The sequence below is a fragment of the Coregonus lavaretus genome (assembly GCF_964263955.1).
Source record: "Coregonus lavaretus genome assembly, contig: HAP1_SCAFFOLD_617, whole genome shotgun sequence".
Lineage (NCBI taxonomy): Eukaryota > Metazoa > Chordata > Actinopteri > Salmoniformes > Salmonidae > Coregonus > Coregonus lavaretus.
The window spans coordinates 70,001-95,851 of NW_028160416.1; the positions used below are offsets into that span (position 1 = coordinate 70,001).

Sequence of the window (25,851 nt, forward strand, 5' to 3'; positions counted from 1 at the left end):
CTGCAAAGAGTCAAATCATATTAAAACCACACTGCTATTCTTTGGTGGTGAAGATAGTGGCAGTATATATTGTTTAAATGTTCAGATATATCAGTGTCCTAAAACCTGCCATATCTATTCATATATTAATGTATCGTTATTAGAAATGACAAATTATCAAAGTATTGCTTGTAGAGAGAAACATGTTGTGATGTCACGAGAGGCTGTGTCCTGGAGGGACGTTACATCCCCCTGAGATGGCTGCAAACCCAGACAGCTATGGCTCCATCTGCTGGTATGGTCGGGAACTCCACCCCTCTATGGCCAATCTTCCCACGCAGCTGAAACAAATCAGGAGCTGATGAGCTGAAGGTTTTTGGAAGGGAAGAGACACACTGAGGGAGTGTGTGGGGGGTGAAGAAACACAGTCTCCAACCTGGGCTCTCTGGAGGACAAGAGTGCTGCACGTCCACTTCCATGAGGAATATAAGGATTTGGAGATACTTACCTTTGGGAAATGCTCACCTTTGGATATATGCACCTGTGGAAATACGTGAGAGACATTTGGAAGGACTTTTTGCTGGGTTGGCCACTAGCTGCAACGGGGACTACAGTAAGGCTGGGGGAAAAGTTATCTGAGCGAGTGAGAATTATGATTTTGGATGTGGAAGAGACATCCCTGAACTGTTAACCCTTAAAGAGCCACAAGAGAACAGAATTTTGTTATATTTTCGTTAATTTCCCAAGACCTATAATAAAATCCTTGTTTTGTTTGAACCTTGTCTCCTTGCACTACTTGAGCAATCCCGCTGAAAGCTGTGTAGCCTCTCGTGACGTCACAGATGGTGGAGAATACGGGCATGCTCAAGCGTTAATAGTGCATGTCAGAGGAGGATACCGAAGGTTTGATCACCCAGTTTTCCAAGTTGGCCGTAGGCTCCCCGCCGACTGAAATGGAGGACATATTGAAAGCCCTTGTTGCTGGCCAGCAAGCCCAGATGCAAGCAAACGTGGCTCTCTTGGAGGAGCAAAAGAAAGCCAACCTTCTGAAGGCAGAGGAATTGCAGTTGCAGAGACAGAGGGTTGTCCAAAATACCCGCCCAATAAAGGCAAGTGACTTTATATCTAAGATGGGAGCTACCGATGACATTGAGGCATACCTGCATGCATTTGAGGCCACGGCCACTAGGGAAGCCTGGCCCAAGCAACAGTGGGTTGGTCTGTTAGCCCCCTTCCTAACCGGGGAATCGCTGAATGCTGTCCGGGACCTGGGCCCTGACCAGGTTACTGACTATGATGCCCTGAAGTCTGAGATCCTCAGCAGATATGGACTCACAAAGTTTGGTATGGCCCAGCGCTTTCACAGCTGGACCTTCCAACCAGACCAACCTCCTCGGGCGCAGATGCATGAACTTGTCCGAATCGCAAGGAAATGGCTGGATCCGCAGAGGAATACAGCAGCGGCGGTGGTGGAGGCCGTTGTGGTGGATCGTTACCTACGCGCCCTGCCTTATGAGGCAAAACGGTTCATCAGTCAACAGGCCTTGACCACGGCTGATCTGACCGTGGAAGCTGTGGAAAAGTACCAGGCCACAGCGGAGATACTGAATGCTTCCCGAAAAGACCCCAGGAGTGCGGCCCCACCACAAATGGGAAGAACCCGTCCAAAGGACCCCAAGGTCTCGAACCCAGCCACGTCAGGACTTATCCCGGCTCCAGGGGGAGCCAGAAACCAGGCGGGTCCAAGAAGAGTACACCAGGAGGGGGAAACTCGACAGTGTTACCGGTGTGGGGGGATGGGACATATCTCCTGGCAGTGTGGGAAACCAGCCGATGAACCTATGCCCACTGCGGAGTCCTCCAGCTCAGCACCCACACACCGTTTTGCCTCGCTCTTGGGAGTCGTAGATGACGGCCCAGATCGACCCCCCACCTGCCCGGTAACTGTGAATCACAATGATGTGGAGGCCTTACTGGATTCTGGTAGCCGGGCCACCCTGGTGCGTAAGGATTTGGTGGGCCCAACGTGTCTGACCCCGGGGAAAGTCCTCCCAGTTTCCTGTGTCCATGGGGACACCAGAGAATACCCCATTACTGAACTTACAATGACCAGCACACGGGGAACCATACACACGACGGCGGGGGTGGTTGATTCCCTCCCCGTCCCTGTCCTAATTGGACGAGACTGCCCAGCCTTTTACCCACTCTGGAGAGAGTCTCAGGAGAGGGTAACCCGAGTACCTCGGAAACGGAGAGGCAAGACTCATCCTGGGAAGGCTCCGGTGCAATCCTCCGAGTTACTCACTCCCGCCCGGGCTCTGATAGGGATGGCAGGTGCCCAGACCGACACCGAGACTGGTCCGGATACAGGAGAAGAGAACGCAGCCCAGGAAAGTGCTCCGTTCTCCAGTGAAGAAGACGTCCCAGGCACCCAAGAGCTTCCCCCTCTCACAGGCCAGTATGGTACGGCTCAATTACAAGATCCTACTCTTGCAAATGCCTTAAGAAATGTGCAGGTATTAGAAGGTGTAGTGTTAGGTGATAAGACAAACCCTACTTACCCCCATTTCGCAGTAAACCGGGGGTTAGTATATCAGATAGTCAAGAAAAATTATGAAGTGCATGAACAGCTCCTCGTGCCACAGCCCTATCGGGCCACAGTACTCAACCTAGCACACACACACCCGCTAGGGGCCCACTTGGGGGTAGAGAAGACTAAGGAAAGAATCATGCAACGTTTCTTTTGGACTGGAGTACACAAAGAGATAGAGAACTACTGCCGTAGTTGCCCTGAGTGTCAGCAGGTTGCGCCAAAGCCCACATATAGAAACCCGCTCATTCCCTTGCCCATTATCGAAACTCCTTTTGAGAGGATTGGATTAGACATAGTCGGGCCCTTACCGAAAAGTTCCTGGGGACATCAATACATTCTGGTCATTCTGGACTATGCATCCCGGTACCCGGAGGCCATTCCGCTGAGGAAGGCTACATCCAGACAAATCGCCAAGGAGCTGTTCCGTCTCTCAACTAGTCTGGGAATCCCAAAAGAGATATTGACGGACCAAGGGACTCCATTCATGTCCAGGGTGATGAAAGAACTCTGTACTTTACTGAAAATCAAACAGCTGAGAACCTCGGTCTACCACCCCCAGACAGATGGCCTAGTCGAACGGTTTAACAAAACACTAAAATCCATGCTGCGGAAAGCGGTAGGGGAAGATGGGCGCAACTGGGATCAGCTGTTACCATACATATTATTTGCGGTGAGAGAGGTACCTCAGTCTTCTACTGGTTTTTCACCCTTTGAGCTCTTGCTTTCCTACAGACCCAGAGGACTGCTCGACATCGCCAAGGAGGCCTGGGAGGAGCAGCCATGCCAACAGCGGACACTGATCGACCATGTCGGGGCTATGAGGGAGAGAATGAAGGCCATCTATCCCATGATGCGGGAACACCTGGAGGCCAGTCAGCGGCAACAGCAAGCCTCCTACAACAGATCTGCTCAACCCAGGGAGTTTAAGCCGATGTTCAGCTGTCTAACACCCACAGAGACCAAGGAACCGGCGCGAGAAGAGGTTCAGCTGGGTCCAAATCTGTCCCCACATCAACGACAGATGGCCCTGGAACTCGTGGAGCAGAACCAGGATGTCTTCTCCTCCCTTCCCGGTCACACAGAGGTGGTCCAACATGAGATCCGCACCATGCCTGGCCGAACGGTAAACCAGCGCCCGTACCGCGTGCCAGAGGCTCGTAAAGTGGTTATACAGAAGGAGGTAAGGAAGAGGCGGGAGTTGGGAGTAATCGAAGAGTCCCACAGTGCCTGGGCAAGTCCCATCGTACTAGTTCCCAAGCCAGACGGTTCAGTACGATTTTGTAATGACTATCGAAAGTTGAATGAAGTGTCTGAATTTGATGCATACCCAATGCCTCGTGTCGATTATTTAATAGACTCCTTGGGGCATGCTCGTTTCCTAACCACTCTTGATCTCACAAAAGGCTACTGGCAGGTGCCCCTGACCCCGGCGTCCAAGGAGAAGACAGCCTTTGCCACCCCGGAGGGGCTCTACCAGTATACCCGACTTCCGTTTGGTCTCCACGGGGCACCTGCCACGTTCCAACGCCTGATGGATCGAGTCCTTGCGCCCCACAAGAGGTACGCAGTGGCTTATTTGGATGATGTTGTTATACAAAGTCCGGATTGGGCCAGCCACATACCCCGGGTACAAGCGGTGCTGGATTCGCTCAGGGAAGCAGGGCTCACGGCAAACCCGAAGAAGTGCAAGCTGGCCTTCAGTGAGACAAACTACCTGGGGTACACCATTGGGCGGGGGTTGGTCAAACCACAGGAAGCCAAACTGCGGGCCATACAGGACTGGCCGCAGCCCATCACCAAGAAGCAAGTAAGGTCATTTTTGGGCCTCGCTGGCTACTATAGACGCTTTATTGCAGATTTTGCTACCATAGCTGCACCGTTGACGGAGCTGACGACCAAACGCCACTCACGAATGGTGAAGTGGAACCCTGCGGCGGAGGCGGCTTTCCTCAACCTGAAGCGAGCACTCTGCTCCAGTCCGATCCTGGTGGCACCAGACTTCAAGAAGGAATTCATTGTCCAAGCGGATGCTTCGGAGGTGGGTATGGGTGCTGTCCTCACCCAGGCACATGACGGTGAAGAACATCCCATTCTCTACCTAAGCAGAAAGTTACTTCCAAGAGAGAAGAACTATTCAACGGTGGAGAAAGAATGTCTGGCTGTAGTCTGGGCCCTGGAGTCCCTTCGGTTCTATCTCCTGGGCCGACGTTTCATGGTGGTATCTGATCACGCCCCTCTGCAGTGGATGGCCAAGAACAAGGAATCAAACAGTAGAGTAACCAGATGGTTTTTGAGCTTGCAACCGTTTAACTTTTCTGTTGTCCACAGGGCTGGCAAGCACCACGGCAATGCGGACGCCCTCTCCCGGCGTGATGCCTTCTTCGCTGCCTTTACCCCGACGAGGACGTCGGTCCCGAGGAGGGGGATGTGTGATGTCACGAGAGGCTGTGTCCTGGAGGGACGTTACATCCCCCTGAGGTGGCTGCAAACCCAGACAGCTATGGCTCCATCTGCTGGTATGGTCGGGAACTCCCCCCCTCTATGGCCAATCTTCCCACGCAGCTGAAACAAATCAGGAGCTGATGAGCTGAAGGTTTTTGGAAGGGAAGAGACACACTGAGGGAGTGTGTGGGGGGTGAAGAAACACAGTCTCCAACCTGGGCTCTCTGGAGGACAAGAGTGCTGCACGTCCACTTCCATGAGGAATATAAGGATTTGGAGATACTTACCTTTGGGAAATGCTCACCTTTGGATATATGCACCTGTGGAAATACGTGAGAGACATTTGGAAGGACTTTTTGCTGGGTTGGCCACTAGCTGCAACGGGGACTACAGTAAGGCTGGGGGAAAAGTTATCTGAGCGAGTGAGAATTATGATTTTGGATGTGGAAGAGACATCCCTGAACTGTTAACCCTTAAAGAGCCACAAGAGAACAGAATTTTGTTATATTTTCGTTAATTTCCCAAGACCTATAATAAAATCCTTGTTTTGTTTGAACCTTGTCTCCTTGCACTACTTGAGCAATCCCGCTGAAAGCTGTGTAGCCTCTCGTGACGTCACAATGTATATTACAAATATTTGAGTAGACTGACCAAACCAGTTTAAAAAGCAGTATCAGTCAAAAGACAGACAGTGAGGTATCATATTTAGATTGTATTGAGTATACAGTCCACACTATATCTAGTTTGACAGTGAAGCTAACATTTTAAATGTGGCTCTATACTCCAGCATTTTGGATTTGAGATCAAATGTTTCATATGAGGTGACAGTATATAATGTCACCTTTAATTTGAGGGTATTTGAATACATATCTGTTTCACCGTTTAGAAATGAAAGCACTTTATGTATCTCCCATTTGAAGAAGTCATAAGTATTCTGACAAATGTACTTATAGTGTATTAAAGTAGTCAAAAGTTTAGTATTTGGTCCCAAACTCGTTGGTTGCATTTGCAGTTTGTTTTGGTTGGGTTTTGGGTTATGTTTTGCCCGATAGTAACTGAATGGTGGATGATAACGGGAGTCATTTTCTGTCTAAGTGAGTAGATAACATGTTTCTAAACATTACTAAATTAATCCTGATGATTCCATGATTAATACAAATCATAAATCAATCATAAAAAATGATGAGTGAGAAAGTTACAGAGGCTACAACAAAACATGCTAACCTCTCACTATTACCAATAACAGAGGGGGTATGATCCTTGTTCCTCTGTAACTTTCTCATTCATCATCATTCACGATTCATTCATGATTATTCATAATCATGGTAGCATCCACATGAATGTAGAAGTGTTCAGAAACATCTTCTATTCTTACTGACAATACAAGGGAAGTGACTCCAAAATGACAGGACATTATTAACCATTCAGTTTCTATCAGGAAAAATATAATCTAAAACACAACCAAAACAAACTGCAAATGTATTCAACAAGTTTGTAGAATCACAAGCTTGATGTAATCACTGCAGGTAAGGAATACGGGACCAAACACTAAACATATGACTACTTTAATACAATATAAGTGAATATGTCCAAATTATTAAGACTTTTTCAAATGGGGGGACTAGATACATAAAGTGCTTTCATTTCTAAACAGTGACACAGATATGTATGAAAATACTCTCAAATAAAAGGTGACATTATATACTGTCGCCTAATATGAAACATTCAATCTCAAATCCAAAATGCTGGAGCATAGCACCAAATGTAAAACTGTAAGCTTCACTGTCCAAACACATATGGTGTGGACTATGTGTGCCTGGTAAACACATGTGGATCTGGTGAACAGTTATCACTTGATGACCAACTAAAGGAATACTGACCTCAGACTCTCCAGTTTACAGTGGGGATTCCCCAGTCCAGCAGAGAGCAGCTTCACTCCTGAATCCTTCAGGTCATTGTTACTCAGATCCAGCTCTCTCAGGTGTGAGGGGTTTGACTTCAGAGCTGAGACCAGAGAAGCACAGCCTTCCTCTGTGACTAGACAGCCTGACATCCTGCAAAGAGTAAAATCATTTTAAAATCACACTGCTATTCTTTGGTGGTGGAAATAGTGGCAGTATATATTTTTTCTAAATTTTCAGATACATCAGTGTCCTGAAACTGATTAAATTAAACATAAATTAATGTATAATATTAGAAATGCCAAATTATCAAAGTCATTTATAACTATGACCTTGCCAAGATAAAGCAAAGCAGTGCGATAAAAACAACAACACAGTTACATATGGGGTAAAACAAAACATAAAGTCAAAAATACAACAGAAATATATATACAGTGTGTGCAAATGTAGCAAGTTGTCACGCCCTGGCTCTGGGGACTCTTTAATGTTGAGGCAGGGTGTGTAGTGTCTGTTTTGTGTTTTCTATGTCAGGTTCTAGATCATGTAATTCTATGTTGGCCGGGGTGGTTCCCAATCAGAGGCAGCTGTGGCTTGTTGTCTCTGATTGGGAACCATACTTAGGCAGCCTGTTTTGGGATCTTGTTCCGGAGAGGTTTGTGTTTTGTTACCTTAGGACTTCACGTATCGTTTTGTGTTTTTCTAAATTGTGGTTTAAGTACTCATTAAAAGATGTCATATCACGCTGCGCCTTGGTCCGTTGCTTACGACGATCGTGACAGAAGATCCCATCAAAACAGTAAGCAGCGTGTTTCGGCGCAAACGCCGGGTAAGGAACAGGAGAAGTTGGCGATGTCCCAGGTGGGTGAATGGTGGTCGTGGGAGGACATGTTCGCGGGCAGAGGGCCATGGGCAAAAGTTAAGGCCCTGGTGAGAGAGGAGGTACGGCGCCAACAGTGTCGTCGTCGGACAGGCGAGAGGCAACCCCAATAAAAACATTTTTGGGGGCACACGGCATGGACGACGGGGATGCTGGAGGCAGCTACAGGACGTATCGGCGTATTAGGAGACCTAGGTATTTGTAGTTGTCCACATACTCTAGGTCAGACCCGTCGAGAGTAGTGATTCTAGTTGGGTGGGTGGGTGCCAGCAGCGTTCGATTGAAGAGCATGCATTTAGTTTTACTAGTGTTTAAGAGCAGTTGGAGGCTACGGAAGGAGTGTTGTATGGCATTGAAGCTTGTTCGGAGGTTTGTAAACACAGTGTCCAATGAAGAGCGTACTCTGTAAAAGGGGGTACTCTCCTCTGGCCTGTTGACTGTACTCTGTAAAAGGGGGTACTCTCCTCTGGCCTGTTGACTGTACTCTGTAAAAGGGGGTACTCTCTGCTGGCCTGTTGACTGTACTCTGTAAAAGGGGGTACTCTCCGCTGGCCTGTTGACTGTACTCTGTAAAAGGGGGTACTCTCCTCTGGCCTGTTGACTGTACTCTGTAAAAGGGGGTACTCTCCTCTGGCCTGTTGACTGTACTCTGTAAAAGGGGGTACTCTCTGCTGGCCTGTTGACTGTACTCTGTAAAAGGGGGTACTCTCTGCTGGCCTGTTGACTGTACTCTGTAAAAGGGGGTACTCTCCTCTGGCCCGTTGACTGTACTCTGTAAAAGGGGGTACTCTCCTCTGGCCTGTTGACTGTACTCTGTAAAAGGGGGTACTCTCCTCTGGCCTGTTGACTGTACTCTGTAAAAGGGGGTACTCTCCTCTGGCCTGTTGACTGTACTCTGTAAAAGGGGGTACTCTCCTCTGGCCTGTTGACTGTACTCTTTAAAAGGGGGTACTCTCCTCTGGCCTGTTGACTGTACTCTGTAAAAGGGGGTACTCTCCTCTGGCCTGTTGAGGTGTATTCTGTAAAAGGGGGTACTCTCCTCTGGCCTGTTGACTGTACTCTGTAAAAGGGGGTACTCTCCTCTGGCCTGTTGACTGTACTCTGTAAAAGGGGGTACTCTCATTTGGCCTGTTGACTGTACTCTGTAAAAGGGGGTACTCTCCTCTGGCCTGTTGACTGTACTCTGTAAAAGGGGGAACTCTCCTCTGGCCTGTTGACTGTACTCTGTAAAAGGGGGTACTCTCCTCTGGCCTGTTGACTGTACTCTGTAAAAGGGGATACTCTCCTCTGGCCTGTGAACTGTACTCTGTAAAAGCGGGTACTCTCCTCTGGCCTGTTGACTGTACTCTGTAAAAGGGGGTACTCTCCTCTGGCCTGTTGACTGTACTCTGTAAAAGGGGGTACTCTCCTCTGGCCTGTTGACTGTACTCTGTAAAAGGGGGTACTCTCCTCTGGCCTGTTGACTGTACTCTGTAAAAGGGGGTACTCTCCTCTGGCCTGTTGACTGTACTCTGTAAAAGGGGGTACTCTCCTCTGGCCTGTTGACTGTACTCTGTAAAAGGGGGTACTCTCTGCTGGCCTGTTGACTGTACTCTGTAAAAGGGGGTACTCTCCGCTGGCCTGTTGACTGTACTCTGTAAAAGGGGGTACTCTCCTCTGGCCCGTTGACTGTACTCTGTAAAAGGGGGTACTCTCCTCTGGCCTGTTGACTGTACTCTGTAAAAGGGGGTACTCTCCTCTGGCCTGTTGACTGTACTCTGTAAAAGGGGGTACTCTCCTCTGGCCTGTTGACTGTACTCTGTAAAAGGGGGTACTCTCCTCTGGCCTGTTGACTGTACTCTTTAAAAGGGGGTACTCTCCTCTGGCCTGTTGACTGTACTCTGTAAAAGGGGGTACTCTCCTCTGGCCTGTTGAGGTGTATTCTGTAAAAGGGGGTACTCTCCTCTGGCCTGTTGACTGTACTCTGTAAAAGGGGGTACTCTCCTCTGGCATGTTGACTGTACTCTGTAAAAGGGGGTACTCTCCTCTGGCCTGTTGACTGTACTCTGTAAAAGGGGGTACTATCCTCTGGCCTGTTTACTGTACTCTGTAAAAGGGGGTACTCTCCTCTGGCCTGTTGACTGTACTCTGTAAAAGGGGGTACTCTCATTTGGCCTGTTGACTGTACTCTGTAAAAGAGGGTACTCTCCTCTGGCCTGTTGACTGTACTCTGTAAAAGGGGGAACTCTCCTCTGGCCTGTTGACTGTACTCTGTAAAAGGGGGTACTCTCCTCTGGCCTGTTGACTGTACTCTGTAAAAGGGGGTACTCTCCTCTGGCCTGTTGACTGTACTCTGTAAAAGGGGGTACTCTCCTCTGGCCTGTTGACTGTACTCTGTAAAAGGGGGTACTCTCCTCTGGCCTGTTGACTGTGCTCTGTAAAAGGAGGTACTCTCCTCTGGCCTGTTGACTGTACTCTGTAAAAGGGGGTACTCTCCTCTGGCCTGTTGACTGTACTCTGTAAAAGGGGGTACTCTCCTCTGGCCTGTTGACTGTACTCTGTAAAAGGGGGTACTCTCCTCTGGCCTGTTGACTGTACTCTGTAAAAGGGGGTACTCTCCTTTGGCCTGTTGAGGTGTATTCTGTAAAAAGGGGTACTCTCCTCTGGCCTGTTGACTGTACTCTGTAAAAGGGGGAACTCTCCTCTGGCCTGTTGACTGTACTCTGTAAAAGGGGGAACTCTCCTCTGGCCTGTTGACTGTACTCTGTAAAAGGGGGTACTCTCCTCTGGCCTGTTGACTGTACTCTGTAAAAGGGGGTACTCTCCTCTGGCCTGTTGACTGTACTCTGTAAAAGGGGGTACTCTCCTCTGGCCTGTTGACTGTACTCTGTAAAAGGGGGTACTCTCCTCTTGCCTGTTGACTGTACTCTGTAAAAGGGGGTACTCTCCTCTGGCCTGTTGACTGTACTCTGTAAAAGGGGGTACTCTCCTCTGGCCTGTTGACTGTACTCTGTAAAAGGGGGTACTCTCCTCTGGCCTGTTGACTGTACTCTGTAAAAGGGGGCACTCTCCTTTGGCCTGTTGACTGTACTCTGTAAAAGGGGGTACTCTCCTCTGGCCTGTTGACTGTACTCTGTTAAAAGGGGGTACTCTCCTCTGGCCTGTTGACTGTACTCTGTTAAAAGGGGGTACTCTCCAGACTACAATCACACAAAACTGTTGTGCTGATTAAATAAGCAATAAAACTGGCCTTCTTGAGACTAGTTGTGTATCTGGAGGATCAGCAATTGTGGGTTCGATTACAGGATCAAAATGGACAGAAACAAATTACTTTATTCTGAAACTCGTCAGTCTATTCTTGTTCTGAGAAATGAAGGCTATTCCATGCGAGAAATTGCTTCTTTAATCAGCACAACAGTTTTCAGCTGTACTAACATAATTGCAAAAGGGTTTTCTAATGATCAATTAGCCTTTTAAAATGGTAAACTTGGATTAGCAAACACAACGTGCCACTGGAACACAGGACTGATGGTTGCTGATAATGGGCCTCTGCACGCCTATGTAGATATTCCATTAAAAATCAGCAGTTTCCAGCTACAATAGCCATTTACAACATTAACAATATCTACACTGTATTTCTGATCAATCTGATGTTATTTTAATGGACAAAAAAAATGCTTTTCTTTCGAAAACAAGGACATTTCTAAGTGACCCCAAACTTTTGAACGGTAGTGTATATCAGAACAAATAGCAGCAGGAATGGTTATACAGCTAGAGACACAATACTGTTAAAATATATATCAGAACAAATAGCATCAGGAATGGTTATACAGCTAGAAACACAATACTGTTAAAATATATATCAGAACAAATAGCAGCAGGAATGGTTATACAGCTAGAGACACAATACTGTTAAAATATACATCAGAACAAATAGCAGCAGGAATGGTTATACAGCTAGAGACACAATAGTGTTAAAATATATATCAGTATATTATGGAAACGAGTTATTGCAGATAAATACAATTATAATAAACCACAGATACAATCACCCACCTCAGCTGCATCAACACACCCTCCAACCCCTCCTGGGACCACCCCAATCCACCCTCCAACCTCTCCTGGGACCACCCCAACCCACCCTCCAACCCCTCCTGGGACCACCCCAACCCACCCTCCAACCCCTCCTGGGACCACCCCAACCCACCCTCCAACCCCTCCTGGGACCACCCCAACACACCCAACCTGATCTCCATTAAATGAAATACTAAAAAAGATACACATTTGCACAAAAATTATAATTAACGGTCAATCTGTTATTTTATGGTTTCAGCTGCAATTGTTGTTTGGCTAGCCCCATGGATCCTAGCAGTGGATAGTTCTAAATAAATGATATCTATAAAAGTGCTGATCCAATGAGGTGTGGTGGTTGCCATCTTAGTTCCAACATCTTTTTAGCTGCTGTCCAACCTGACAACATTATACGTCTTTGCTGTAATGACAGTGGTGAATTATCATTCAGTAATAACAGTTTGGGGGAACAAGGTATGAGGATACCTCTTTCCAAAACATGTCCCCTGGTCACTCCCAGTACATATAATTAAAGGAGTCCAAGGCACCTTGATTACATAGATCACATAGAGGAGCGGTTGTGATTTCTATTAAATGATGTTTTCTAGGTGGAAGGTTTACCCTGTGTATGAGATTAAAATGTATCAGCTGATGATTAGGATTGTTAGATGAACCCACTAAGTTCCTGATGAACTCAACTGGTGAGCGTCTTTAGCAGCTAGTTCCATAGACACACTGATTTCAATGTCCTTTGCCAAGGTCAGATGACTTTCAGTCAACAGTCTCTTTTGTGTAGCTTCACTCCGTAGCCCACATACTAGTCTGTCTCTAATGATGTCATTTAGAACAGCATTAAACTCTCAGTGTTCTGGTAATTTCTTTAATGCAGCAGCAAACATTGTTACTGATTCTCCCTCTTCCTGATGTCTCCTGTGGAACCTGAACATTTCAGCATTAACTAGTGGTTCTGGTGAAAAATGTCCTTTAAGTATCTCCACAATATCCCCATACGTCTTATTACCTGTTCTGTCTGGCTGTAGCAGGCTGCCTAGTAAATTAAATGTCTTTGGCCCCATTACACTAAAACATGTAGGCACAATGTTGTCCTCATCCATGTCATTTACAATAACAAAATATTCAAACCGTTCTGTATATGAGCTCCACTGATCAATACTTTTATCAAACTGTCCAATGTTTCCATCAATTCCAATAATTGTTCATTTCTCAATAAGCTCCTGATTGTCACTCACTTCAATATTGTCCTCAACCAAAGCAATATTTTCCTCAGTCACGTGATCTTCATTCACTTCACTCACTGGCGTTTCCTCCTAAATTCGCTCATTTAGCAGATTTAATTAAAAGGTTTGTCTTCACAGTTGAATAAATGTCCTTTCCTTTAATCACTGTATATTCCTCCCTTTTAATCACGTTGTTTTCCCGCTCCGATGTCCGTCTCGAGTCCTTTTCTGCCGTCCATGACGATGTTAACTCCAGTGGTGGAAAAAGTACCCAATTGTCATACTTGAGTAAAAGTAAAGATCCCTTAATAGAAAATGACTCAACTAAAAGTGAAAGTCACCCACTAAAATACTACTTCAATAAAAGTCTAAAAGTATTTGGTTTTATATATACTTAAGTATCAAAAGTAAATGTAATTGCTAAAATATACTAAAGTATCAAAGGTAAAAGTACAAGTATAAATCATTTCAAATTCCTTACATAAAGCAAACCAGATGATTTTCTTGTTTTTAAAATGTACGTTCAGCCAGAGGCACACTCCAACATTCAGACAATTTACAAACTAAGCATTTGTGTTTAGTGAGTCTGCCAGATCAGAGGCAGTAGGGATGTTCTCTTGATAAGTGTGTGAATTGGACCATTTTCTGTCCTGCTAAGCATTCAAAATGTAACGAGTACTTTTGGGTGTCAGGGAAAATGTATGGAGTAAAAAGTATATTATTTTCTTTAGGAATGTAGTGAAGTAAAAGTAAAAGTAGTCAAAAATATAAATAATAAAGTCAAGTACATATACCCCCAAAAAACTACTTAAGTAGTACTTTAAAGTATTTTTACTGAAGTACTTTACACCACTGGTTAACTCTCTTTCTTAGCTAGCTGGACTATGCACTTGCCTCTGCTAGCAATACACTGTGCTAACATTAGCCTAGACTGTACCACAGAAAATAACAGTTTTAAACAGTTGTAAAAACCCACTTCTTCCAGAGAGAATAGTTCCTGTAGATTCAGACTTACTCATTGCCAATCTTTTGTTATGTCTCGTGGGTTTCATAACCACGTCTGTATAACAATTCAATAATGATGAGACGGGAGACAGGAATCAGTTCAACCATTTATCTGGAACGTGATCATCTCAACACATACAAACCCCCATGATGCTCTGCAGCACAACCCCAATATACAACAAATACATAGATAAGTAAATGGACACGAAACAAAACTCATAGAGGAATTTAAATGTTAAGTTGTAGAAAGTAGGGCCATGGGATAGGGTCAGAAAGGTCAGTATGTTTGATAACTGGTTACAGAGGTGACATAACAAGTGTGTGTGTGTCCAGTGTGTGTGTGTGTGTGTGTTCAGCATGTGTGTGTTCAGTGTGTGTGTGTGTCCAGTGTGTGTGTGTCTAGTGTGTGTGTGTGTGTGTTCAGTGTGTTTGTGTGTGTGTGTCCAGTGTGTGTGTTCAGTGTGTGTCTGTGTGTGTGTGTTCAGTGTGTATGTGTGTGTGTGTCTCGTGTGTGTGTGTGTGTGTGTGTGTGTTTGTCCTGTGTCTGTGTGTGTGTCCAGTGTGTGTGCGTGTGTGTGTCCACTGTTTGTGTGTGTGTCCATTGTGTGTGTGTGTGTTTGTGTGTGTGTGTGTGTATCCAGTGTGTGTTCAGTGTGTGTGTGTGTGTGTGTGTGTGTGTGTGTGTTCAGCATGTGTGTGTTCAGTGTGTGTGTGTCCAGTGTGTGTGTGTCTGTGTGTGTGTGTGTGTCCAGTGTGTGTGTGTGTGTCCAGTGTGTGTGTGTGTATCAAGTGTGTTTGTGTGTGTGTGTCCAGTGTGTGTGTGTTCAGTGTGTGTGTGTCTGTGTGTGTGTGTGTGTGTCCAGTGTGTGTGTGTCCAGTGTGTGTGTGTGTATCAAGTGCGTTTGTGTGTGTGTGTTCAGTGTGTGTGTGTCCAGAGTGTGTGTGTCCAGTGTGTGTGTGTCCAGTGTGTGTGTGTCCAGTGTGTGTGTGTCTGTGTGTGTGTGTGTGTCCAGTGTGTGTGTGTGTCCAGTGTGTGTGTGTGTATCAAGTGTGTTTGTGTGTGTGTGTCCAGTGTGTGTGTGTTCAGTGTGTGTGTGTGTCTGTGTGTGTGTGTGTGTCCAGTGTGTGTGTGTGTGTATCAAGTGCGTTTGTGTGTGTGTGTTCAGTGTGTGTGTGTCCAGAGTGTGTGTGTGTTCAGTGTGTGTGTGTGTGTGTGTGTCCAGTGTATGTGTGTATCCAGTGTGTGTGTGTGTGTGTGTCCAGTGTGTGTGTGTGTGTTCAGTTTGTGTGTGTCTGTGTGTGTGTGTGTGTCCAGTGTGTGTGTGTGTATCAAGTGCGTTTGTGTGTGTGTGTTCAGTGTGTGTGTGTCCAGAGTGTGTGTGTGTTCAGTGTGTGTGTGTGTGTGTGTGTCCAGTGTATGTGTGTATCCAGTGTGTGTGTGTGTGTGTGTGTCCAGTGTGTGTGTGTGTGTCCAGTGTGTGTGTGTTCAGTGTGTGTGTGTCCAGTGTATGTGTGTGTGTGTCCAGTGTGTGTGTGTGTATGTCCAGTTTGTGTGTGTGTCCAGTGTGTGTCCAGAGTGTGTCCAGTGTGTGTGTGTGTGTGTCCAGTGTGTGTGTGTGTATAAAGTGTGTTTGTGTGTGTGTGTCCAGTGTGTGTGTGTTCAGTGTGTGTGTGTCTGTGTGTGTGTGTGTGTCCAGTGTGTGTGTGTCCAGTGTGTGTGTGTGTATCAAGTGCGTTTGTGTGTGTGTGTTCAGTGTGTGTGTGTCCAGAGTGTGTGTGTGTTCAGTGTGTGTGTGTGTGTGTCCAGTGTATGTGTGTATCCAGTGTGTGTGTGTGTGTGTGTCCAGTGTGTGTGTGTGTGTGTCCAGTGTGTGTGTGTTCAGTGTGTGTGTGTGTGTCCAGTGTGTGTGTGTTCAGTGTGTGTGTGTCCAGTGTATGTGTGTGTGTGTCCAGTGTGTGTGTGTGTATGTCCAGTTTGTGTGTGTGTCCAGTGTGTGTCCAGAGTGTGTCCAGTGTGTGTGTGTGTGTGTTCAGTGTGTGTGTGTGTGTCCAGTGTGTGTGTATGTGTGTGTCCAGTGTGTGTGTTCAGTGTGTGTGTGTGTGTGTGTGTGTGTGTGTGTGTGTCCAGTGTGAGTGTGTCCAGTGTGTGTGTGTGTTTGTGTGTGTCCAGTGTGTGTGTGTGTCCAGTGTGTGTGTGTGTTTCCAGTGTGTGTGTGTGTGTGTCCAGTGTGTGTGTGTGTGTGTGTGTGTGTGTGTGTTTGTGTGTGTCCAGTGTGTGTGTGTGTGTGTCCAGTGTGTGTCTGTGTCCAGTGTGTGTGTTCAGTGTGTGTGTGTGTGTGTGTGTAGTGTGTGTGTGTGTATGTCCAGTGTGAGTGTGTCCAGTGTGTGTGTTTCCAGTGTGTGTTTGTGTGTGTCCAGTGTGTGTGTGTGTGTGTGTGTTTGTGTGTGTCCAGTGTGTGTGTTCAGTGTGTGTTTGTGTGTGTGTGTGTGTCCAGTGTGTGTGTGTCCAGTGTGTGTCCAGTGTGTGTGTTTGTCCAGTGTGTGTGTGTGTGTGTGTCCAGTGTATGTGTGTGTGTGTGTGTGTCCGGTGTGTGTGTGTGTGTGTCCAGTGTGAGTTTGTCCAGTGTGTGTGTGTGTGTTTGTCCAGTGTGTGTGTGTGTGTGTGTGTGTTTGTCCACTGTGTGTGTGTGTGTGTGTGTGTCCAGTGTGTGTGTGTGTGTGTGTGTGTGTCCAGTGTGTGTGTGTGTACAGTGTAAGTGTGTCCAGTGTATGTGTGTGTATGTCCAGTGTGAGTGTGTCCAGTCTATGTGTGTGTATGTCCAGTGTGTGTTTGTCCAGTGTGTGTGTGTGTGTGTGTGTGTGTGTGTGTGTGTGTGTGTGTGTGTGTGTGTGTGTCTAGTGTGTGTGTGTGTGTCCAGTGTGTGTGTGTGTATGTCCAGTGTGAGTGTGTCCAGTGTGTGTGTTTGTCCAGTGTGTGTGTGTGTCCAGTGTGTGTGTGTGTGTGTGTGTGTCCAGTGTGTGTGTGTGTGTGTGTGTGTGTGTGTGTGTGTCCAGTGTGTGTGTGTGTGTCCAGTGTGTGTGTGGGTGTGTGTCCAGTGTGTGTGTGTGTCCAGTGTGTGTGTGTGTTTGTGTCCAGTGTGTGTGTGTGTGTGTATGTGTGTTCAGTGTGTGTGTGTGTCTAGTGTGTGTGTTTGTCCTGCGTGTTTGTGTCCAGTGTGTGTGTGTCTAGTGTGTGTGTGTGTCCAGTGTGTGTGTGTCTAGTGTGTGTGTGTGTCCAGTGTATATGTGTGTGTGTGTGTGTGTGTGTGTCCAGTGTGTGTGTGTGTGTCCAGTGTGTGTGTCCAGTGTGTGTGTTTGTGTGTGTGTCCAGTGTGTGTGTGTGTGTGTCCAGTGTATGTGTGTGTGTGTGTGTGTCCGGTGTGTGTGTGTGTGTCCAGTGTGTCAGTGTGTGTGTGTGTGTCCAGTGTGTGTGTGTGTGTGTGTGTGTGTGTGTGTGTGTGTGTCTAGTGTGTGTGTGTGTGTCCAGTGTGTGTGTGTGTCCAGTGTGTGTCCAGTGTGTCAGTGTGTGTGTGTGTGTGTCCAGTGTGTGTGTGTGTGTGTCAGTGTTACCATGGTTATTATTTACAGGGACACTGAGTCCCCATGATACCAAACCCTAAACCCTGGATAGAGGGACTCAGTGAATGTGGAGTGGAATGTGTACAGGTGGGTCAGTGTGTCAGAGGAGACTCTGTAGAAGGACAGAGTGCCGGCTGGCCAGTCCAGATACACTCCTACTCTGTGGGAGCTGGAGGAGGGGACGTCTATGGTAGTGGACTTATTATTGTGACAGGCATAGTAACTGTAGTCAGAGCAGTAAAGACTCCAGGACTTGTCATTACATCCAATCAGACAGTCATTACCCCATCCTCTCCTGCTGATTCCTTTATATGTCACTCCTATATCAGCCCATCTCCCACTCCACTCTACCTCCCAGTAACAGCGTCCAGTCAGACCCTCTCTACACAGCACCTGTCTACAGTCCTGAAATCTCTCTGGGTGATCAGGATACGGCTGCTCCTCTCTCCTCCATGTCACCTTTCTGTTCTCCTCAGACAGAGAGAGGAGTCTGTTTACTGTGTTTAGGTCCAGTGTGAGATCACAGACATCTGATGGATGAAACCAGACACAATATTAGAAATCATCATCATTCACATTAGAATGTTAACTCACTTTTCACTAATTCATTTAATGTAGATGTTTCTAGGTATCAAAAGGAGAAGTTAAGGTAACTTGAGACTTGTTGAATGATCATATGTTATACTGTATGGTAATATAAAACACACTTATTCCCATTAATTACACACACACACACATCCTGAACAAACACAAACACACACACACACTGGACACACATACACATCCTGAACACACACACACATCCTGAACACACACACACACACACACAACCTGAACAAACACACAAACATCCTGAACACACACACACACACACACACATTTCTAATGTAACAGGAACACGTCACACACACACACAGACACACACATTGTCAAAGCAACTCTTTGTAAACTTTGGTGTCCCTGATTTGTGCTTCTGTAGAACTACAGCTGATATTTAATATGACCAAGTAAGTAATGATGGTGGTCTTTGACTTTGACTTCACTTGAATTAAGACTTATTCTTAGTCATATTCTTCACAGCAGTCAACACTCACATTTTCTAAGTCCAGGTTTCATTGTGTTCTCTCCACCATGTTCCACACTGTAGCGGTAAGCAGAAGAACAGACAGTCATTGAGGGAAACACCTGAACTCACACACACACACACACACACACTCACACACACACACACACAAACAGTAAGTATATACATTTGTCCAAGTGTGTGTGTGTGTGTGTCCAGTGTGTGTGTGTTTGTGTGTGTGTCCAGTGTGTTTTTGTGTTTGTGTGTCCAGTGTGTGTGTGTGTGTGTGTGTGTCCAGTGTGTGTGTGTGCGTCCAGTGTGTGTGTGTGCGTGTGTGTCCAGTGTGTGTGTGTGCGTGTGTGTCCAGTGTGTGTGTGTGTGTGTGTGTCCAGTGTGTGTGTGTGTCCATTGTGTGTGTGTGTCCAATGTGTGTGTGTGTGTATGTCTAGTGTGTGTGTGTGTGTGTGTCTAGTGTGTGTGTGTGTGTCCAGTGTGAGTGTGTGTGTGTCCAGTGTGTGTGTTTGTCCAGTGTGTGTGTGTGTGCGCGTCCTTTGTGTGTATGTGTCCAGTGTGTGTGTTTACAGTGTGTGTGTGTGTCCAGTGTGTGTGTGTATGTGTGTCCAGTGTGTGTGTGTCCAGTGTGTGTACTGATACACGTGCACACACACACACACTGGACACTCACACACACACACACACTGGACAAACACACACACACACACATACTGGTCACACACAGACACACACAGGACAAACACACACAGACTGGACACACACACACACAATGGACACACACACACACACTGGACACACACACACACACACACACTGGACACACACACAGACACACAGACACACACACACTGGACACACACACACACTGGACACACACACACACTGGACACACACACACACACACACACACACACACACACACACACACACACACACACACACACACACACACACACACACAGTCTTTATATAACTTAGTCCAAGTGGTGGTCAGAATGTTTGTCTTAACTAGCCTGATAACTCCAACATGTCTGATATGAACATTGACATAAACCCTCTACATACTTGAGTTTCTCCAGTCTGCAGTGTGGATCCTCCAGTCCAGCAGAGAGCAGTCTGACTCCTGAGTCTCCTGGGTGATTGTAGCTTAGGTCCAGCTCTCTCAGGTGTGAGGGGTTTGACTTCAGAGCTGAGACCAGAGAAGCACAGCCTTCCTCTGTGACTAGACAGCCTGACAGCCTGCAAAGAGTCAAATCATATTAAAACCACACTGCAATTCTTTGGTGGTGAAAATAGTGGCAGTATATTTTTTCATTTATACCAGTGTCCTGAAACCTGCCATATATATATTATTATTAGAAAAAATCACAATATTGTGTGTAGAGAGAAAAATATAAAGTACAAATATTTGAGTAGACTGACCAGAGCAGTTTAAAAAGCAGTATCAGTCAAAAGACAGACAGTGAGGTATCAGATTTAGATTGTATTGAGTATACAGTCCACACCATATCTATTTTGACAGTGAAGCTAACATTTTAAATGTGGCTCTATACTCCAGCATTTTGGATTTGAGAACAAATGTTTCATATGAGGTGACAGTATATAATGTCAACTTTTATTTGAGGGTATTTTAATACATATCTGTTTCAACATTTAGAAATGAACGCACTTTATGTATCCAGTCCCCCATTTGAAGAAGTCAAACGTATTCTGACCAATTCACTTATAGTGTATTAAAGTAGTCAAAAGTTGAGTATTTGGTCCCAAACTCGTTGGTTGCATTTGCAGTTTGTTTTGGTTGTGTTTTGGGTTATGTTTTGCCCGATAGTAACTGAATGGTGGATGATGACTGGAGTAATTTTCTGTCTAAGTGAGTAGATAACATGTTTCTAAACACTACTAAATGAATCCTGATGATGCCAAGATTAAGAAAAATCATGAATGAATCATGAATAATAATGAGTGAGAGAGTTACAGAGGCTACAACAAAACATGCTAACCTCTCACCATTACCAATAAAATAGGGGGTATGATCCTTGTGCCTCTGTAACTTTCTCATTCATCATCATTCACGATTCATTCATGATTATTCATAATCATGGTAGCGTCCACATGAATGTAGAAGTGTTCAGAAACATCTTCTATTCTTACTGACAATACAAGTGAAGTGACTCCAAAATGACAGGACATTATTCACCATTCAGTTTCTATTTGGAAAAACATCATCCAAAACAGAACCAAGACAAACTGCAAATGCATTCAACAAGTTTGTAGAATCACAAGCTTGATGTAATCACTGCAGGCAGAGTATATTGGACCAAACACTAAACTTTGGACTAAATTAATTTGTCCAAATAATGAAATACTTTTTCAAATGGGAGAACTAGATGCATTAAGTGCTTTCATTTCTAAACGGTAAAATATATATGAATATCCTCAAATAAAAGGTGACATTACATACTGTCACCTAATATGAAACATTATATCTGAAATCCAAAATGCTGGAGCATAGCACCAAATGTAAAACTGTAAGCTTCGCTGTCCAAACACATATGGTGTGGACTATGTGTGCCTGGTAAACACATGTGGATCTGGTGAACAGTTATCACTTGTTGACCAACTACAGGAATACTGACCTCAGAGTCTCCAGTTTACAGTGGGGATTCCCCAGTCCAGCAGAGAGCAGCTTCACTCCTGAATCCTTCAGGTCATTGTTACTCAGGTCCAGCTCTCTCAGGTGTGAGGGGTTTGAACTCAGAGCTGAGGCCAGAGAAGCACAGCCTTCCTCTGTGACTCCACAGCCTGACAGCCTGACAAAGAGATCATCATGATTTCACAAACACATTGTTAATTTAACACCAGTAGTGTAGAAGGACAATGGAAAATGCATTTGGTTTATTCTCTTAAACAACATATAGATTAATCTTCCGTCTCCTAGAATTGTATGGTCATATTGTTATACTAATGTGAACATCAATGCATTGATTCAGTAAGTTTTTCAATGTAATATTATATATTATATACATATTATAATATATATATATATTTCTCTAAACTGAATAATTCTTCCTGATGATTAGTACTTAAATGTCATTTTATGTACTCACAGAGCGGCTCTGGAGGCTTTGATCACTGGCAGCAGCCTCAGAAGACCTTCCTCTGATCTGGAGTATTTCTTCAGGTCAAACACATCCAGCTCCTTTTCAGAAGTCAGCAACACAAAGACCAGCGCTGACCACTGTGCAGGTGACAGTTCTTCTTCTGAGAGACTTCCTGATCTCAGGTAGCTTTGGATCTCCTCCACTAGAGAATGGTCATTCAGTTCATTCAGACAGTGGAACAGATTGATGCACCTCTCTGGAGAGGGATTCTCCCTGATCTTCTCCTTGATGTACTTGACTATTTCTTCATGGCTCTGTGAGCTGCTTCTTGTCTTTGTCAGTAGACCTCGTAAGTGCTTCTGATTGGACTCCAGTGAGAGGCCCAGAAGGAAGCGGAGGAACAGGTCCAGGTTTCCTGTCTCACTTTGTAAGGCTTTATCCACAGCACTCTTGTAGACAGTAACTTCAGTAACTTGCGGTTCGGCCATTAGATTCTCATTGTTGTTGATGAATGAGAGGAACACATATACAGCAGCCAGAAACTCCTGAATGCTCAGATGCACGAAGCAGTACACCTTGTCCTGGTACAGCACACATTCCTCTTTAAAGAGCTGTGTGCACAATCCTGAGTACACTGAGGCTTCATTGACATCAATGCCAGCCTCTTTCAGGTCTTCTTCATAGAAAATCAGATTGCCATTCATAAGCTGTTGAAAAGCCAGTTTTCCCAGTGACAGAATGCTCTCGTTATTCCAGTGTGGACCTGTCTCTTCTTTCCCAAGATACTTTTCATTCTTCTGTTTGGTATGAAACACCACAAGGTGTGAGTACATCTCAGTCAGAGTCTTGGGCATCTCTCTCCTCTTGTCTGTACTCAACATGTGCTCAAGGACTGTTGCAGAAATCCAACAGAAGACTGGAATGTGGCACATGATGTGGAGGCTCCTTGATGTCTTTATGTGTGAGATGATTCTGCTGGCCAGGTCCTCTGAATCACTAAATCTCTTCCTGAAGTACTCCTCCTTCTGTGGGTCATTGAACCCTCGTACCTCTGCCACCTGGTCAACATACACTGAAGGGATCTTATTGGCTGCTGCAGGTCGGGTAGTTATCCAGAGGAGAGCAGAGGGAAGCAGATTTCCCTTGATGAGATTTGTCAGCAGAACATCCACTGAGGTTGACTTTGTGACGTCACAACATATCTTGTTCTTCTGGAAGTCTAGGGGCAGTCGGCACTCATCCAGACCATCAAAGATGAACAGAACTTTGTACTTGTCGTATTTGGAGATCCTTGATTCTTTGGTTTCCTTTGAGAAGTGATTGAGAAGTTCAATGAAAGTGTGTTTTTCCTTTTTCATCAAATTCAGCTCCCGAAAAGGGAATGAAAATACAAATTGGACATCCTGATTTGCTTTTCCTTCAGCCCAGTCCAGAATGAACTTCTGCACAGAGACTGTTTTTCCAATGCCAGCGACTCCCTTTGTCAGCACAGTTCTGATGATTTTGTCTTGTCCAGTTAAGGGTTTGAAGATGTCGTTACATTTGACTGCAGTCTCTGGTCTTGCTTGTTTCCTGGTTGTTGTCTCAATCTGTCTCAGCTCATGTTCATTATTGACCTCTCCTGTTCCACCCTCTGTGATGTAGAGCTCTGTGTAGATCTTATTGAGAAGTGTTGGGTTTCCTTGTTTAGCGATCCCCTCAAATACACATTGAAACTTCTTCTTTAGATTAGATTTGAGTTCACGTTGGCAAATCACAGCAAGCTCATCTGAATGAAGAAATAACACAGAGGACATTAATATTAAGTCTGATTTAATGCCTACAGTATTGTAAGACTGTGTTATAATGTTTAAATTATAATAATTTATTCTCTTAACTGTCTGTATAAATCTGTAAATGTTTTCATAATGCATTACACACTGGTGTGACTGATTTATATCATTATTGGTATTATTGATGGCATTAATAATGTTCTCTCTCTCTCTCCTCTGTCTCTCCTCTTCTCTCTGTCTAAATTAATCAACACAACACATCCCTGCTGCTACTTGATGAGGTCACTAGGTGTTGTGTTAAGGCTGCTACAATATCATTGAGTTACACAGCTACTTTAGCTGTACTTTAGCTACAGCTTTTAAATGTTCTAAAACAGCATTCAACATGAGGCAGACAGCTCTTACTTTTCTCCAGTGTGTCAGCAAGCTCCTTCTGGTTCATTTTCCTCAGGACGTGCAGTGTGATCTTCAGAGCCCCCTCTCTGGCACTGCTCTCCTGCTTCTCATCTTCAGCATCCACCACTTCCTTATCCTGCTTCTGACTCTCAAAGCCTTCTGGGAGTTCTGGACTAAGAATCCTCTTGAACATCTTCAGCTCGTTCTTCACAAATGTCATAATATTCTCTTCAAGCAACTGAAATAAATAAAGTAAATAAGTTAAGCAAGAGAATAAATTATTTGTCATTAACACATTAATGAATGATTGACAGATCAACTTTACTTGAGGTAAACAAAAACAAATGTACATAACAGGACCACATACACTGAATATGGAGGCCAGGTCTGTTTGATGACTCTGGGAAGACTGACCACTGAGAATCTCTGACTCTGATCTCTCCTGGTGGTTTCTGGGGACAAAACATGAGATTACATCTCCTCATCCAGGGAGTAAACACACACACAAACACACACACACACACACACACACACACACACACACACACACACACACACACACACACACATACACACACACACAGGAAGGGAATGTTGTGTTAGTTTAATATTGTTTTAGGACTATGAAAATGGAAAAAAGGATTAGCCTATGGATTATGAAAACAAGAAAAATAAATGGTAAAATGGGAGATGAGAAATGACTAGAGACAGTGTTGTTTAACTCACTGACCATGACCCATGAGTTCTTCTTACCTTTGTTCAGTAGAAAAGTCTCCCTCTCTAAAGGTCATAGGAGGTTCCATAGACTTGTCACTCTTCATGGACACACAGCTGGGTACAGGGGAGGCTGGTCTCTCCTGCTTGATTGGGCTTCAACACAACAGAGACAAACATTACGTCTCTCATCTACTCTGAGCTCAGATGGGGAAACATGAGAAGAGTTTCATTCCAAAACGATATATATCCATTTTCAGAAATGTTCGTAAATTCGCTTTTATTGTTCAAAGAAATTCTGAAAGAGATTGGTGTGTTTTTTCACTATCTAATCATGGCATGGGGTTGTTCAATGACAGACATGTATTTGTTTAAAATCTATCACTTGATGGTTTCATTTCAGAGAGACAAATAATCATGTTATTTTTTTGCATAATGCTATATATCTGCCTCACTCTCAGAGAAATAAGTAGTACTGTTAGGTTTAACACAGTAATAATATATCTGCCTCACGCTCAGAGAAATAAGTAGTACTGCTAGGTTTTACACAGTCAAATGTAACAAATTACTACATTTTTAGTAAAGAACTGTGCAAATGACACATTTTTCAATATTTAAAAATAACATAACAATTCAATACAATATTATGAGATCAGTATGTAAAATATTTTCATTCAACATTGTAGTCATTTAGCAGATGCTCTTATCCATGGCCTGGTTTCCCAAAAGCATCTTAAGGCTAAATTCATCGTTAGAACCTTCGTAGATGCATCATTAAATATCCGAGCTTGAAAGAGAGCGACCCGGCTCTATGTATTTTACTGGTTTGTGACTCGCTGACTCCACCCCGGTTAGAGGGGAAAAAAGCAGCCCAAGAGTTAACACACACAAGTCGGGGAGAGTTTGAGAGGCAGGTTTATGGTACCCTCTAGACCAAGGGGGGGGCAAAGTGACTGGGAATATGGTTGAATACAAACAGTGTAGTTATTCCCTCCGTAAGGCAATCAAACAGGCAAAACGTCAGTATAGAGACAAAGTGTCGCAAAAGGCTCAGACACGATACGTATGTGGCAGGGTCTACAGACAA

The 25,851-nt window shown here is 45.0% G+C and overlaps 2 protein-coding genes across 2 annotated transcripts in view; both read right to left on the reverse strand.

Moving 5' to 3' along the window:
* Positions 1-24,498, reverse strand: part of LOC311121856 (NACHT, LRR and PYD domains-containing protein 3-like) — a 26,038-nt gene extending 1,540 nt beyond the window's left edge. Inside the window, exons 1-4 of the mRNA XM_084196294.1 lie at positions 24,060-24,498; positions 21,894-23,650; positions 21,418-21,584; positions 6,895-7,068 (exon numbers count right to left, since the gene is read on the reverse strand). Coding sequence (XP_084052420.1) covers positions 6,895-7,068; positions 21,418-21,584; positions 21,894-23,650; positions 24,060-24,402 — 2,441 coding nt within the window. The 5' untranslated portion in view covers positions 24,403-24,498. The remainder of the gene's footprint in view (positions 1-6,894; positions 7,069-21,417; positions 21,585-21,893; positions 23,651-24,059) is intronic.
* On the reverse strand, positions 17,227-18,902 carry LOC311121862 (stonustoxin subunit beta-like). The gene is made up of 2 exons (XM_084196299.1): positions 18,798-18,902; positions 17,227-18,233 (listed from the first exon to the last, which is right to left on the reverse strand). Exons 1-2 carry the CDS (start codon positions 18,874-18,876, stop codon positions 17,707-17,709), a joined length of 606 nt encoding a protein of 201 aa, XP_084052425.1. The 5' UTR covers positions 18,877-18,902; the 3' UTR covers positions 17,227-17,706.
* Positions 24,499-25,851: the final 1,353 nt, after the last annotated feature.

What these genes read in the sequence shown, in the direction of transcription:
- LOC311121862 (XM_084196299.1), bottom strand. Translation starts at nt 18,876, where the DNA reads ATGACTGTCTGTTCTTCTGCTTACCGCTACAGTGTGGAACATGGTGGA. An exon ending in GAAACCTGGACTTAGAAAAT is followed by an intron (nt 18,234 to 18,797) that starts GTGAGTGTTGAC and finishes TTCATCCATCAG; the next exon opens with ATGTCTGTGATCTCACACTG.